Raw genomic sequence first — 15,754 nt, 5'->3', positions numbered from 1 at the left:
CTTACACAAATAAAGCGTGAGTTCTTAGATACAATATAGTACTTGGACATGAAAAATGAGTTGAGAAAGTTCATTGAACATAAAAAGTGTCACTTCGGTGAAGGAAACCCAATAAACTACGCCTCCTGCGATCAAATTGGGGATGATTAGGCAGAAACCCAAAGATAAAGGTGGAAGGAGCCCTCCAATAGATTGATTGTCCTAAGTGAGTGGATATGCAAGCTCAGGAAAGTTGGACAATGACGTGTGAAGTGACTCGCTGGTTACTTTCACTGATTGGTCAGGTTTTTACCGATTTATTGACGAAATTCGTTTGTTGACTGCCAACAAATTAGAAAATAATTAGAACCTGCCCCAGCAAATCGATTAAAGGTAGTTAGTGTTCAAGAAACTTATGTTCATTATGCTCAAAGCGATTTGAGGGCAGCAATTAAGAGGACAGGTTATAAATAATGTAATAGAAATTCGAAAATCAGTTTGATGAATTGCCGGAAATTTTCTCCAGCCATCAAAATTACCTTTAATCTGATCTTGGCACGATTTAGCATTTCCGTCATCCGAATCTTGTTTGCTCGAACAATTCTCGTCTGCGTCTCAGTCACTGACAATGATTATGGCAAATTGAGGCTGAAAACAGTTTCGCTTGCTTGACTAAATAATAAACTTTAATTATAGGTGGGCTCCATGGCAACTCCAAAAAAATCGCAGCTCAAAGTGCTCTTTTTTATCTCAGACAATTTGCTTACAACGTTGATTACAAAAGCGGAAATTGGCAATTGCCTGGCTTCAAAATGTTAATTACTCGTAATTAAGATATTTAAAATGTTAAATATCCCAGAAAGATGATGGTATGATTGTTAATACAACAACAGTTAATGATGAGATCATTTAAGATTTATTTAAATTAAAATACAAAGTTATATTTTATATTAAAAATTAAATTGTGTAAAATTCTGTCAAAATATTTAAAAAATTAAATACAAGAAACAATTAAAGCCTAAGATATAATTAAGAAATGTCACTTACGATAAAAAAAATTTGAAGACACTGAATCACGTAAGGGAAAACCGTTTCAGCCCATATCACAACCTTTTAGTCAATACCACAACCTGATCTCCATGGCAACCGAATGCTACACTTAAATTAAATCACCCTGACAACCATAAGGCTTAGCCCAAACAAAGAATGTGTTTTGTTTTTCATTTGAAAAATACATTGCCGGAATGAAGTTAAAAACGAAGGTCTGCAAGAAAAACTCAGTAACTACTTCAGAGGCTTCTGAGGAGGAGAGCCAAAAGGCCACCAACTATCCACTCAGTTGTGTGGATTGGAGCAGCAACGAGGAGATCTATTTTGTGAGGTTAGTGGCTGAATTTTGACAGTTTTAAATGGGCAGTGAATAATGTACATTTTCCCACAGCGACGACCACCAGATCCTCAAGTGGAGCGATGTGAGCCGAGACTCTGTGGAGGTGGCCAAGCTGCCCGATGACTTTGTGCCCACGGATCTGCACTGGCTGCTTTTGGGCGGCAGGAGCAGTGGCGGTGGCAAGGGCAGTGACAACCTGCTAATCTGCAGCAACGATGGAAGGTTCGTGATCCTCAACAAAAGTGCCCGGGTGGAGCGGAGCATTTCCGCCCACGGAGCTGCCATAAGTTCCGGCCGTTGGAGTCCCGATGGAGCCGGACTTCTCACCGCCGGCGAGGATGGTGTGATCAAGATCTGGTCGCGATCGGGGATGTTGCGATCCACGGTGGTGCAGAACGAGGAGGCCATCCACTGCGCTCGCTGGGCTCCCAACTCCACCTCCATTGTATTCTGCCAGGGCGGACACATATCCATCAAGCCACTGGCGGCCAACAGCAAGCTCATTAGGGTAAGTACAAAGAAAATCTATAAAATTACTTTAGGATTACTATTATTTGGTATTGATTGTATTGATTTCTGTTTCTTTTGGGAAATAAAATATTTAAAATATATAAATAAAATATATTTTAATTCAACCTTTTTAGTGGCGTGCCCATGATGGCCTGGTGCTCTCCCTCAGCTGGTCTACGCAATCCAACGTCATAGCCTCCGGAGGCGAGGACTTTCGCTTTAAGATCTGGGATGCCCAGGGAGCTAACCTCTTTACCAGTGCCGCTGAGGAGTATGCCATCACGAGTGTGGCCTTCAATCCCGAAAAGGAATTCCTGCTGGTGGGCACATTCAATCTGCTCAAGTTGTGCCACAGCAACGGCGTGAGTCCTTGTCAGGATTAGAGTGCTATATGCTACATCTGATAAATTTCCTTTCAGTGGACGTATGACAGCGCTCGCTTCACCACTCCGGTTGTGGGCTCCTTCTTTAACCTGTCCTGGTCGGCCGATGGCACCCAAGTGGCCTGTGGCACATCCACGGGTCAGTTGATTGTGGCCTATGCCATCGAGCAGCAGATAATCTCCAGAAACCTGAAGGCCACCACTAAGAGTCGCAAGTCGATTGCCCTGAAGAACATTGCCACTGGCAGCCAGGATATGCTGGACTTTCCGCAGCGAGTGGTTAATTTCGGACTGGGCTATGGTCACCTGGTGGTGGCCACCACCCACCAAGTGCACATCTACAACGAGAAGTACATCAATACGCCGATTATTATCGATGGAAGGAACGATACAAGGGTAATTGAAGTGGGCAAGAAGTAAGTAACATAAGATAAATTACATTTTCATTAGATAACTGAATTATTCGCCTTATATTTCAGGTACTTTATGATCTTGGATGCCTCATCGATATGGGTGTACACCTACACGGGCCGTTTGCACCTCAATCCACGATATCCGGGCTCCCAGGCACAGATTCCTCTGCTCACCTGGCGCTCGCTATCCTTGGGCCTCGATGTCCTGGCCGTAAGGGATAACTCTGATCCCACTTTGCTGCACCTCTTCGATCTGATCCCAGGTGCTTCGCGACAGTATGAGCCCCATTCCCTGAAGGCCAAGCAGCAGCTGGCCGAAATCGCGGCCTGCCGAGCGGGAACTTCAGATGATCAGTTTGTGGCCTTCATCGACTCGAATCGAGAGCTTTTCGTCAGCGGAACCCGCAGTCTGAGTGGCGAGCGCACTGACGAGATCTACAAGATCGGCACCCAGCTCACCTCGATTATGTGGGCCAGCGAGACAAACATCCTGGTGGGAGTGCACGACTCCTGCTACAGCATCTGGTATTGTCCCGGGGAAGGGGCTGCCGATCCCACAATCATTGCCCTCACCACCGTTACACTGGATACGGCGTGAGTAACCTTATTAAATATTAACCACTTAACCAGAAAGGTATATAGCCTAAGCCTAAGTAAAATCAATGTCAAAGAAATATTCTAGAAAAATCAAATTACACCAACACACGGTCCTTATTAGACATTGTATTTCACATAACAGCAATTATTTTTATTTTTAGGTTTTACAATTTTTTTTAAACTTTTTCACAAATATCCCAGAAGGGAAAAGTTAATTTCCGACCAGGTGTACACAAGTAAATACCTTTTGTTAGCTAAACAAAGTATCTATTCTAATGGAGTCGATGAATGGTAACTCCGAAAAGATCAGTAAAGGATCGAGGACTGGCCACTTATTGTGGAAGCTCACAAGCTTTAATAAAACAAAAGTGCTGAGCACTCACATCGGTTGCTTTGTAGATGTAGTTTTATCCAACCTGAAAACACTCTTGATTTTACACAAAATACTGCCCCTTGCACAGAGTGGGTCGGAAGCAGTTTGGTCATTTTCTGTTTGCCCTACTTTGAATACATCCTTGATAGTTTGTGCTATGTCCTTTGGAATGCTGTTCATGTTAGATACAGCTTTACCAAGATTCTCTAAACTTATGGATCCGACTTTAAGCAAATTTCCGACACTGGAAACAGCCTTGTGAAATCGTTGCTTAGCGGCATCGGGCATGCTTTTGAGTTCAGCAAGTCGAAAAGCTTATTGAAGAAGTATTGGTTTTGTTATTTATTGGCATGAACCAAAAAAATAATGTAAGTTACTAACCACAAAAAATACTTATAAGTTGCAGCCAAATTATCCACTTGAGTCGGGCCATCGCTTAGTTGTGGCGCATAGCTACTTCAGCTAACAGGCTGTTGTATAAGGTCGTGTAAGCCAAATGATTACGCCTGTGGAACGAATTAGTCTTGGATAGCCCCTAGCACTGCGACGAAGATATACCTCGTGCTTATTTTATTCATTTAGAATAGTGGAAAAAGGATTACCCAGGGTACTCAAAGCTACATTAGATTTATAATTCTTTGAAAGTAAAATGTTTTTGTTAAAAAACTATTATAAATTTGTTTAAATTTATCAATACATATTTCAAATTATTTAATTAAACGTGGCCTATATAATTTATATACCCGTTTCTTGTAGAGTAAAAGCTATATTAGAAAAAACTGGCTCCTAGATATTTAATGTACAATTAACATCGCAATTGATTCCAACTTTCTGGTGATGTATTGTTTCTTATTTTAAATAATTATCACGATTTTTTGGAATTGATTTCAAATTTGACCCAATATTAGAAAATTGTAAATACATTATTGATTAAAGTTTAGTTTAGTACGCATTAGTTATGCTAAAACACAACCTCTCTTGTAGGGAGTTTGGCAAGAACATCACCATCGAGAGCTTCGAGGATGCGGTGGTCACCTTTCGCTGCGCCGGCGCCCTGCTCCCGGTCAACGTAAACATGTACTGCGAGGTCCTGCATCGCGCCCTCCTCGAGGGCCAGTGGCAGCAGGCGCTGAAGATCTGCCGCATGGGCCAGCATGCCAGCTTGTGGGCCACCCTGGCGGCGGTGGCCACTAGGAAGCACCAGCTGCAGATCAGCGAGGAGGCCTACTCGGCGGCCCTGCAGATCGACAAGGTGAGCTACCTGCAGCACCTGAAGACCCTGACGCCCTCTAGTGCCGAGCAGATGGCCGAGAACTCACTGATGCTGGGCAGGAATCTGGAGGCGGAGACGATCCTGCTGCATGGCAAGAAAATCGAGCAGGCCGTGGGCCTGGCTCTGCGGATGCACAACTGGCGGAGAGCCCTGGAAATCTCCCAGAAACACACGTCGGAGGAGCCGGACCTGATGCCAAGGGTTCTGCAGGAGAGAATCAAGTATCTCAAGGCCCTGCAGCGGGAGGAGTGGGATCCACTCTACCTGCCTTATGTAGTTAAGGAAGAGGCTGATACTCCAAGTGAATGAAAGTAATGCACCCTTAAACATTCCCCAATGTATAAATTAATTAAATAGTTTTTAAACTTTCTTAAAGTATTTTTAATTTTTAGGAACTTATTGAAACATATTACATAGTCTGATCCTTTTTAGTAGGCGGGTGACGGCATGGGCTCACCAGCCAATCCTCGAAGCACATTTTGAGATGCCAAGGTGGCAGCATCGATACGCGTTCTCCTGGTAGCATAGCCCACATGCGGAGTGACCACTGTACGAGAAGAACCGAAAAAATATGTTAAGTGCCTATGATAATGAAACTGGGAAGATAAGAACTTAAAGTGCCAGGGGTTGTCAAAATAATCAACCCGAAAGATTGAAACGGGTATCTCAACAAGTTTAAAAAACAATAAATCTTTAGTTCTAAAAACGAGTATAAAAATAACGAAGAATACTTACCAACATTGTCTAGCGCCAGTAATTTGTCTTTGGATGGGAGAGGCTCAGGATCCATGACATCCAAGCCAGCTGCAAAGATCCGCTTCGATTTCAAGGCTTCGTAAAGGTCATCCTGGTTGACAATTTCTTGAAGACGGAAATCAAATAGTTATGATAATTCTTTAAATATAAACATAACAACTTACTGCCCCTTCCGACATTGACCAGCACAGCTGTTTTCTTCATTTTATTAAATGCACTGGCATTGAACAAGCCCTGAGTGTCCTTGTTAAGCGGCGAAGCAATGACCAGGAAATCACTTTCCGCCAAGAGGGTATCAAAATCCACCTTACTGGCCTTAAACTTCCTCTCGATCTCCTCACTAACACGATTCCGGGTGGTGTACAGCACACGGTCGATATCGAATCCGGACAAACGCTTGGCCACCGCCTGGCCAATGCCTCCAAAGCCGTAGAAACCCACGGTGGAGTCTCGAATGTCCTGGCCCAGCATCCAGTCCAGGTGGTCCTTGTCCCAGTTGTCACTAGAATGGCAAAAGTGGAATATATTATCTAATAAAACCTTTACAATATAAATCCTTTACTACCTGTCGATCTTCCTTCGGCCCTCTTGAAATCTCCGAGCTGCGGCGATTAGTAAACCCACAGTTAAATCGGCAACCGCCACTGTCAGCATCGCAGGAGTGCTTCCCAAGGGAATGCCCCTCTTCTTGAGCTCCGGCACATCGACATTGTTGATGCCCGAGGACATGGTGGACACGGCTTTCAATTGCGGACCGGCGGCATCTAGAGTCTCGGCATTAAGGATGTCTCGACCGCCCCAAATGGCCGCATGCACGCCCTTGATCTTCTCCAGAATCTCAGCCCGGTTTTGAGGGGGCTCACTCGTCACCTGAAGGACCTCGCATGTCTCCTTCAAGATTTCAATGCCCTCGGGGGGAACATCGGTATGCGCGATCAGCACTTTGTAGAGCTTGTTTGTGGACATAATTGGGTGCTTTAATGACGAAATAGATATCATTTGATAGGTAAAGTAGTTACTAGTGTCACGGGGAGCACTTGATAGATAATCGCTGTGCAGAGATTTCCAAAATAATCTCTTCTCTTGCGAGCAATTCAACTTTTTCTCTTAACTCACTTCGAAACTCTTAAATAGGCGAAATTATTTGTTAGCACTGACGACTGCTGCTCCGAGTTTGTTTGACGACTGACAAACTACAGATTGTGGTGGCACTCTTTTATAGAATTTCAGATATGCCAAGCACTTATCACCTGAAAAGCTGACAACAAAATGGAAAGCTTTTACAAACACTTTCTATGAAAAGTGATAACACAGAATATGTTCTAATGCTAAAATCAAAGAGTACTAAACTTGCAATTTATTTGAACGTTTTTGAATAATTTTCATTTATTGTTGTTATTATTTTTTAAAAGGTGTCGGCAGTTTCTTACATTTTCTCAGTAGGCAGGCCTTATCATTGGCTTTCCCTCGATGCAATTCAAGATGTTGTTGGCGGCGAGCAAACTCATCTCAATCGTAGTCTTCATTGTCTGGGTGCCCATATGGGGCAGGATAACTATAAAAATGTAAAGTAAACCAGTTGAAGTCTATAAGGAACCAAGGACTCGCTCTCCACTCACCGCAATTGGGCAGCTTAAGAAGAGGACTATCGGCAGGCAGTGGTTCCGGAGTGGTGACATCCAAGCCAGCGGCAAAAATCTTGCCAGTGGTCAGAGCATCATGCAAATCTGTTTGATTTACAAGACCTGAAAATAGAGAATTATGTAAGCCTAAAATTGAAATCAACTTTATCAGGAACCTACCCCCTCTGGCCACATTGACAAACACCGAGGTGTTTTTCATTAGCTCAAAAGCCTTGGCATTGAACTTTTCCCTAGTTTCGCTTGTGAGCGGAGCAGCTACCACTAGGAAATCACTCTCCTTCAGGAGGGTCTCGAAGGGCACGTGCTCCGCCTTGAAGTCCTTGTCGTTTTCCTTGCGCGTGCGAGTGTGGTAGATGATCCTGGCCACATCCCAGCACTGCAACCGCTTGGCAATGGCCTGGCTGATGCCGCCGAAGCCAAAGAAACCGATGACTGAATCGCGGATCTCCTGACCCATCATCCAGTTGATCTGCTCCACTTTCCATAGGGATCTGGAGGATTTTGTTGTTATATATAATATGGTTAAAACGCTTTTCAAATAGTTAGATTCTTAGAATTAAATTCAAAACTATTTGAATGGTTATAGTATAACTTAATGTTTTAAATGGTTAGTATTTACCTAAACATTTTTAAGATACCTATCAAGATTCCAGGAAATAAAGAATTCTCCTGGAAAGGGCATACTTCATGGGTAGTTGGCAACCCTTATAAGAAAAGCTTCAGTAAAAGCTTTTAGTGCCAAAGCCCCCATCAGCTGTTCTCACCTCTCGATTTCGGTGCGTCCGGCGTGAAAATGACGACCGGCCGCAATCATCAGCCCGATGGCGAGATCGGCCACCGAGTTCTTCACCACCCCGGGGGTGTGACCCAGGGGGATCTGCCTCCTCTGGAACTCGGGAATGTCTGCGTAGTCGAGTCCCGAGGACATGGTGCTCACGCAGCGCAGCTGCGGTCCGGCAGCATCCAGAATTCCAGCGTTCAGGGGCTGATAGTGGGCCCAAAATATGGCGTCCACCCCAGGCACCTTCTTCAGGATCTCCTCCCTCGAGGGCGGCACACTCTGGCAGATGATGGTCTCCGCCCCGCGGGATCGAAGGAGCTCCAGAGCCGCAGCTGGAACATTCGGATGCGAGACGAGCACTTTGAAGGCACTTGTAGCTCGAGACATATCGAGGGAAAATATCTGTAGGATTTAGCGGTCAACTGTCTGCGGTCGGTTGCAGCCACAAACTGCCCGGTGAAAATTTCCTCACCTAAAAACGTTCTCAAGCTTTTTCTGTTCGCCCTCTCTAAGCTGCGGCTTTGCTCTTGGATGTACTCTTACTTTGGCATGCGAATTATAGAGTTTATTAGAGGTTTTTATTCTCAGGTTTCGTAAATTTCACCCAAGATAGATAAATGTTTAAATGTATAAAAAATGTTTATATTTTTTGCAGAACGACTTATTTTTACTTCAAGCGGTATTACAATATTTAAAAAAATGTTTCAAACTTACCTAAATGTTTTTATGTGATTTTCCTTTTTAAAGCTAAACTACCAATAATTGCCACAAAGGGTTTTTAAGCTTACAACCTATAAAATTAATTTTTAAAGTGTGCTCGATAATCTCAATTAAAGATAAGAGCTCAATCTAGCTTAGCGAGTAGTATTCAGCCAATTGATAACATCGAATGGTAAGCACCTTCGACTGAACGCAAGGGTATCAACATTTTCCACCCCTGAACCCAATGACTAACCACATTTAAATGAAGCACTTTGCACTGCAAACACTTGTTTTCCAATTATAATTTTTATTTTTACATCCATCAGCACACCAAGGTCGTCGGTGGCCTTTCACACCTCACTGAGCTGGCTTCCCACACCAGTCGAAGCTAAAAGTGATTTCCCATTCCAGTTTCCTAGTAGGCGGGCGACAGCATGGGCTCCCCGGCCAAGCCGCGGAGTACGTTGTGGGCAGCAATGGTGGACATATCGGCACGGGTGCGCTTCGTGGCGGAGCCAATGTGGGGCAGGACAACTGAAAGTTGGCAGAACACAGCAAGCGGTTAGTTTGAGATACGATAAAGCGTAGGAAGATAACCAGTTCTAACAAGTCACCAAAAAGACGAACATGAAAGGGTACGAGGACGTAAAATATGATAAAACCATAACCTATTCTTCTTGGTAACCTTCAAGAAACCTTAATGAAATCTCACCGAAATACTTTTAGACAGTTTCAACCACTACACAGATAAGACGAAATCTCTGAGCTGATAAGACGGGCAGAAAACGAGTATTTCCTAGGGGGCCTCAACGGCAAGTCACACTGATATCAATAGACCGAAATTATTTTGATTGCCCGCCCCACTCACCGGCATTGTCAAGCGTCAGCAGCTTGTCCTTGGGGGACAGGGGTTCCGGATCCGTGACGTCCAGGCCGGCGGAGAAGATTCGGTTCGACTTGAGGGCCTCATAGAGGTCATCCTGGTTGACAATTTCTGCGGGGGTTAGAGCAACCAATTTTAGGATCTGCCAAAAGGTCGATAGCCACTGAAAACTTACTGCCCCTGGCGATGTTGATCAGGACAGCCGTCTGCTTCATCTTGTTGAAGGCGGTGGCATTGAACACGCCCTGTGTGTCCTTGGTCAGGGGGGAGGCGATCACAATGAAGTCGCTGTCGGCCAAGAGGGTATCGAAGTCGACCTTCTTGGCGTTGAACTCCTCCTCGATCTCCTTGTGCACGCGCCGCCGGGTGGTGTACAGCACCTTGTCAATGTCGAACCCGGACAGGCGCTTGGCAATGGCCTGGCCAATGCCTCCGAAGCCGTAGAATCCCACGGTGGAGTCGCGGATGTCCTGGCCCAGCAGCCAGTTCAGGTGGTAGTTCTCCCACTGGTCACTGTCGAAGGAAGTGTAATAAAAAGATAGGAAATGAAAAAAAAATAAAAAATAAAATTTAAAATAAACGAAAAATAAATAAATTTTAAATATAGAAAAAAACAAACAATATAATAAAAACTTTATGAAAAAGGATCTTTTTTATGATTCTTTGAATAAGAACTGAGTTTTAAACTTTTTAGTTTTTTTACCTTTTATTCCTTAATTTTATGTTGTTTAACTATTATATTACTCTTTATCTTATTTTTATCGGAATCAAACGATTGTAAATGCCTTTAGGGCTTAGAAATTATAATTTTATCTAGGTAGCTTCGTGAATTATTAAAAACATCACTGGATTTAGCACTCACTTGTCGATCTTCTTGCGTCCCTCGTGGAAGCGGCGGCTGGCGGCGATCAGGAGACCCACGGCCAAGTCGGCCACGGCGGTGTTGAGGACGGTGGGCGTGTGGCCCAGCGGGATCTTGCGCCTCTTGACCTCCGGCACGTCCACGTAGTCGATGCCCGCCGACATGGTGGAGATGGACTTCAGCTGGGGACCGGCGGCGTCGAGGGCCTCGGCGTTGAGGGGTTCGTGTCCGCCCCACAGGACGCCGTCGACCCCACGGATCTTCTCCAGCAGTTCCGCCCTGTTGGTGGGAACGCTCTGCACCTGGATGACCTCGCAGTTCTGCTTGAGCAGGTCGATGCCCTCCTGGGGAACCTCGGGGTGGGTCACCAGGACCTTGAAAGCCTTCTCAGTGGACATGGTGCGGTTTTGACTCTGACTGCTGCTGCCCCTGCGCGGGAGGGAGGCATTAGTGTCGGCGATGGCCAGGGCCACGATCAGTGGTAGCAAGAGCTGAGCTATCGATCTCATCCTGGAGCGTTGCGGTCGCAGTCGAGTTTCGCGAGCAACTGAGCCCCAAGCGGCATACGCACCCGGCTTTAAAGAGCGACGCGGACGGAAGGCCGCTGCTCCGGCTGCTGCGACCCACGATCGCAGCCGAGAAACCAATGAACCTGCTTAGCATTATAATCCGCGCTCTACCTCTTCCTCCACCTGGGAATTCTCAGCTGACTTCGATCTCAGCTCTCTTCCACGGCGTATAAGACGCCAAACTGGTTTAAGAATTTATTGGAAAGGCGGCGGGAAAAGATATATTTTAGCTTTTATAGGGAGGGGATTCTCGTTGAAACAAAGAAGTTGACCAAGTTATTTTAGGAACCAAAAAAAGTTACGCCTAAAATAAAATGAAGTGTATCTTTTCCAATCGACTCAATATAAGATCAAATTAAAAGCTTTTAACCAGCAATAATTGAAAAAAATAAACTTGTTGAATTAAATTTGGAGACAATTGGTTCAGTGGAAATTTGATTACATAATTTGTAATTAAAATTAAGTTAAATTAAAGCAAAATATTTTAAATCTATTGTAACTTTTTGAGACAAGAGTGCATGAACATTTTGACAATTTTTTCAGTGGAACTTTGTGCACTTTTTTAAATTATATTTCTTAGCACTTTGGATTTAATAAAAAATGAGTAAGTCCCACGCTCAAAGTCATTAGGGTTATTCAATCGTTATCTCAACACTTGAGACCCCCAAGATTTATGGCGAAATTCCGAGAGCAAAACCATTCGGATATGCTGACATCTAATCACTTGTCCACGACTCCCGCAACACTTTTGACAATTTGATGCTTTTTTCGCATTGTTTATGGGGGGGAATGGAAAAAACCCACACTGAGTTTTGATACTAATTACAATTGTGTTCAATGTCACAGAAGAACGAACTATCACTCTTAAAGACTCTCTTAACTAAAGGGGTTTACAGCAGCAACGGCCGTAAGAGAATTAATATTTTCCAACTATATATTCTTTACACTACAAAAATCTCTGTTACCAAACTCGCACGACGCGAAAAATGAACTAAAACTTTTTTCACAAGTCAATTAATAAAAGCTCTTTTAATTTCTCTCGACCACTTTAATGCTTTCTCTTGATGTATTTTCTCGTTTTTGCACTCTTACCGTGAGATCTATAGAACGAGAATACTTTTCAGCTTTGCGTTTGCCGCACGACTGAATGATCGAAACTCGAAGCTTAAGCCTTATATAGGGCCAACTCATATCGCAAACAAATTATCAGTTCCGAAAAAAAGAGTTAATAGGAGATAATTTTTGATGAAAATAATTTTGGGGGTAAACTTAGTTAGGGATTTTTATAAATTAATAGGTAAAAGAGGTGCGGTAAAATCACTTTAGGGGCATAGAGATGTGACGTATTGTAGATATAATATACCTATCTTATGTTATTCATACAAATTCAAAAAATAAGCTTATAAATCTTTGAAGTTAAACTATATATCATCCTATAAACAATACTATAATACGCAAATCTCAGGAACCTACTGTTTTTACCACGGGAAAAAATGATTGAGGTATAAATACATATATTATATTAACAGTCATTCCCGTGTTATCAGCACCTTATCAGCCGCACGATCGAAGACTCTCTTAGTCTCTCTTCTGATTAGATCCGCGATCTGCCGTCCCTTTCTCTCGTTGCACACTGCGCCCTGCCCCCAGCCCTCAGTCTGTCCCTTTCCAGCTGCTTATCTCGCTGCGTTGTGCCATTGCTTCTTATCGGTGCGAACGAGACGCAAGCGGAACTCTTCAAGGGGGTGAGCAGTTGGGAAAGCTGCGCGCCTGCTCGAAATACCAGTTGGGGACTTTTCCCATGTGCTCGCATGCAATTTCCAATTGGAATGGGCACCACCGCCGCTGGAGCCACTGGAGGAGCAGTGGAGCCATTTGGCCGCGGAGCTGGAGCACCGGAGGCGGTTGGAACGTTGTGGAACCTACAACCTAAGCGACCAGCACTATTTCGCAGTTCCGTGCGTTTTTTTGTGAGCGGATCTGCTCAAATTTTGTCCGCAGAGCAGCAGGCGCTCAGCGACGGCCGACGCAGACTCGCTCACTTCGCCGCCGTCCCCCTTTTTCTGGTTGGACTTTTTTGTCTGTGTGAAAGCGGCGGCAAGAACCGTTCGCGTTGGCGTCAGCGTCGCCGCCAGTTCTGCGCCCTTGGCTTGAAACAAGCTAGGTGCGGCTATCAAGCCATCTTTGATATATTTCGCTTTTTGTACAACAAAAGTATCTATACATTTGGCATTGCGTATACGTAACATTGGAAGTATTGCCTACTTCCAAGCAGCATAAGCAAACCTAGTCTTAGCTAATTTGAATTCTTTAAAAATTATTTGTTACTTGTGGTTTAATATGTTTACCGGCAAGATATTACAAATTTATAAAATATGTTTTAATATAAATGTTGGCATCAAGTATACGTCGAGCTTAAAAAAACATACCTTTAGGTGGCTATTGAAGTACCGAGTCTTCTTTTTTTCCTACTTAAATTAACTTTTAAGTAAAGCTATTATTTTATAATGATACTTGTCTTTCTAATCAGAAAGTAAGCTAATAATACAAGTCATTTAGCTGCTTTTAAGCTGCCACCACTGATGTTTGTACACGTAGGTACTTACATACACATGTGGTTTTGGGGTTTTCTGTTGTTTTCGAATACATACATATGTATACAGGTTGCCTGCACTGAAAGTGTTGGCTCTTCCTCTTCCTGCGGCGACTTGGCCCAGACACTGCACTTTGCCTAATTGAAAGCGAAACGGAAAACACGAACCAAGTCTTTGGCGCTTGGTGCGAGGGTGGATTTTTTTGTTGTCGTGACGCTGCGTCGTGTGTGTTTGCTTTTTTCCGTCCCCCACTACGCTTTATTTTCTTCGTGCTTTGTTCTTTTGTTTCGTGGTGATTTTCTTGCGCGCTCCAGCGGTAGAGCGTCAGCCGAGCAGCGGCAGGGCGTCGCATATTGTCCGCTTTTCTCGCTTTTATGCTTTCCTGGTACCAAAACACGATGCGTCATTTTGACTGACGTAACCGGGAGACAACATTCCAATTGGAGACAGCTGTCTATCAGACGCGACCGTTGTCGTGGCTATCGCTATCGCTTTTTTTCTTTGTTTTTGTTGTGGCTCGCCTGGACGTCGCGGCGGGGCGTTGTCGTTTACCGTTACGTCTGCTGCCGCCGGCATTGCCAGCGCTAAACTGCGGTTTGGCGAACAAGCCATCAGAAACTGATGACAGCAGACAGCCGCCCAAGAGAGAGTGTGTGGGGCAAAGAGAGAGAGAGGCGGAAGGAGATGGAGCGTCAGAGAGGAGAGATAAGGGCGGAGAAGTAACGGTGAAAATGTAACTGCGGCGAAAGCTACCTCAAGCAGGCACCGCTCTCGATCTCCTCTCTTCGGCATTATCTTAACCCCCCAAGCACACACAGTTATGTATATTGGGTCTTTCAACAGAAATGTAGATTTTTAGTGTGGATCCCCAAGATGCAAGCTTGTAGTTATTAACAGGCGTGACACAGAAACTACTAGTAGTTAAGTACTTCATGCATACTAAATTTGTGGCTAAAAGTATGCTATTAAATATAAACCGTTATCATTTCGAATGGCTCTTTTGGTTTTTAAAACGGTTTATATTCATTTCTAGTTTTATGTCATAAAGATATATGTCTCAATATGAAGTAATAAATGATAAAATGTTTGTTTTCAAATTTAAATTATAACTTTATAATTAAAGTTTGCAAATACTACCTAATTGACCTTATATAAAGTATTGAGTGAATTTATTTTACTTTTACAAGATACATTTCTTACGACTGACCATTAGTGGTAATCACCTACATAGCCCCCCATCACTTCAGGGTTAAGGGCGAATGTCAAGGGCAAGTCGCAGACACCTCCTAAGCAGCATCCGCACACATCTCCATGCTGCTTGCAGCGCATTCTGCTTTCTTCATATTTGGCGACAGAGCAGCGGGAATCGCAAATGGCGACCGAGCGACAAAGCTGCAAAGCGAAGCGTCGCGCACTCCGCGCAGGCGCCCTCAGACCGCCCAACTCCGCCGCCAGCAAGGAAGCAGCCAGAAAGTCGGGGGCTGGGAGGGCGCAAAAAAGTGGCCGAGCGTCACCGATTTTTATGGTGTAGGCTCCCTAAAAGTGACGCGCAACATTGAGGCAGGTCCCTCTACGCGATACAACGGAACAGGCGCCCAGAGTCGCCGAGCAGCCAGAGCACCCGACCGGAGAGACAGAGAGAGGCCGACGGAGCCCCAAAGCAGGCAACCAGAGTCTGCGGGTGTGGTGGTGAGCCCAAGTCGGTGGCGGTGCCTACGTACGTCACAGCTCTATGCATAAGTAGCGAAAGAGCGGGAGAGCAAGCATCAGTAAGCCCCTCAGCGAGTGAGAGGGTGTGAGCTCCGCCAACAGATGGAGAGAGGAAAGGAGAGTTGGAGAGCATCGCAGCAGTAAATGTAAATATACAGTGAATGCTCGATGTAAAACAACTATAATAATTATTTTCATTTGCTTTCAAAGTCAACTTAAAAAATAAAGAAAAAAACATATTTTATACACACTTAATTATACATAAATACACATTTACTTCGATGGGTTGTTGTAAATTGTTTATTCCGTAAACGGTACACAAAAAAATGTGTAAAT

General features: G+C 44.2%; 5 protein-coding genes across 10 annotated transcripts; 2 read left to right on the top strand and 3 right to left on the bottom strand.

Moving 5' to 3' along the window:
- The first annotated feature begins 1,213 nt into the window (after positions 1 to 1,213).
- Positions 1,214 to 5,248, top strand: LOC108033373 (intraflagellar transport protein 80 homolog). The gene is made up of 6 exons (XM_017107691.3): positions 1,214 to 1,360; positions 1,421 to 1,877; positions 2,014 to 2,241; positions 2,299 to 2,678; positions 2,742 to 3,269; positions 4,630 to 5,248. The coding sequence occupies exons 1-6, from the start codon at positions 1,224 to 1,226 to the stop codon at positions 5,225 to 5,227; spliced, it is 2,328 nt and encodes a 775-aa protein (XP_016963180.1). The 5' UTR covers positions 1,214 to 1,223; the 3' UTR covers positions 5,228 to 5,248.
- A 27-nt stretch (positions 5,249 to 5,275) lies between these two features.
- LOC108033953 (glyoxylate reductase/hydroxypyruvate reductase) lies at positions 5,276 to 6,926 on the bottom strand. Its single transcript, XM_017108647.3, has 5 exons — positions 6,791 to 6,926; positions 6,240 to 6,649; positions 5,839 to 6,176; positions 5,654 to 5,779; positions 5,276 to 5,465 (listed from the first exon to the last, which is right to left on the bottom strand). The coding sequence occupies exons 2-5, from the start codon at positions 6,638 to 6,640 to the stop codon at positions 5,347 to 5,349; spliced, it is 984 nt and encodes a 327-aa protein (XP_016964136.1). The 5' UTR covers positions 6,641 to 6,649; positions 6,791 to 6,926; the 3' UTR covers positions 5,276 to 5,346.
- LOC108033954 (glyoxylate reductase/hydroxypyruvate reductase) lies at positions 6,808 to 8,548 on the bottom strand. Of its 2 annotated transcripts, XM_044094137.2 has the most exons (5): positions 8,082 to 8,548; positions 7,477 to 7,808; positions 7,294 to 7,419; positions 7,105 to 7,229; positions 6,808 to 6,932 (listed from the first exon to the last, which is right to left on the bottom strand). In XM_044094137.2, the coding sequence occupies exons 1-4, from the start codon at positions 8,483 to 8,485 to the stop codon at positions 7,111 to 7,113; spliced, it is 981 nt and encodes a 326-aa protein (XP_043950072.1). In that variant the 5' UTR covers positions 8,486 to 8,548; the 3' UTR covers positions 6,808 to 6,932; positions 7,105 to 7,110. The 2 variants fall into 2 exon arrangements, with proteins under 2 accessions (XP_043950072.1, XP_016964137.1); XM_017108648.3 differs by lacking the exon at positions 6,808 to 6,932 and having other exon boundaries at positions 7,031 to 7,229.
- Positions 8,549 to 9,087: 539 nt separating this feature from the next.
- Positions 9,088 to 12,305, bottom strand: LOC108033952 (glyoxylate reductase/hydroxypyruvate reductase). 5 transcript variants are annotated; one of them, XM_044094136.2, is made up of 5 exons: positions 12,207 to 12,305; positions 10,546 to 10,965; positions 9,859 to 10,196; positions 9,669 to 9,794; positions 9,088 to 9,334 (listed from the first exon to the last, which is right to left on the bottom strand). In XM_044094136.2, the coding sequence occupies exons 2-5, from the start codon at positions 10,941 to 10,943 to the stop codon at positions 9,216 to 9,218; spliced, it is 981 nt and encodes a 326-aa protein (XP_043950071.1). In that variant the 5' UTR covers positions 10,944 to 10,965; positions 12,207 to 12,305; the 3' UTR covers positions 9,088 to 9,215. The 5 variants fall into 5 exon arrangements, with proteins under 5 accessions (XP_043950071.1, XP_043950070.1, XP_016964135.1 ...); XM_044094135.2 differs by having other exon boundaries at positions 10,546 to 10,974; positions 12,207 to 12,254; XM_017108646.3 differs by lacking the exon at positions 12,207 to 12,305 and adding an exon at positions 11,117 to 11,373.
- Positions 12,306 to 12,424: 119 nt separating this feature from the next.
- LOC127010630 (uncharacterized) lies at positions 12,425 to 14,914 on the top strand. The gene is made up of 2 exons (XM_050884922.1): positions 12,425 to 13,278; positions 14,896 to 14,914. Exons 1-2 carry the CDS (start codon positions 12,926 to 12,928, stop codon positions 14,912 to 14,914), a joined length of 372 nt encoding a protein of 123 aa, XP_050740879.1. The 5' UTR covers positions 12,425 to 12,925.
- The last annotated feature ends 840 nt before the right edge of the window (positions 14,915 to 15,754 follow it).

This window comes from Drosophila biarmipes, chromosome 2L (assembly GCF_025231255.1).
Source record: "Drosophila biarmipes strain raj3 chromosome 2L, RU_DBia_V1.1, whole genome shotgun sequence".
Taxonomy (NCBI): Eukaryota; Metazoa; Arthropoda; class Insecta; order Diptera; family Drosophilidae; genus Drosophila; species Drosophila biarmipes.
Note: the sequence above shows the minus strand (reverse complement) of the source record. Positions and strands in the feature narration are given on the sequence as shown.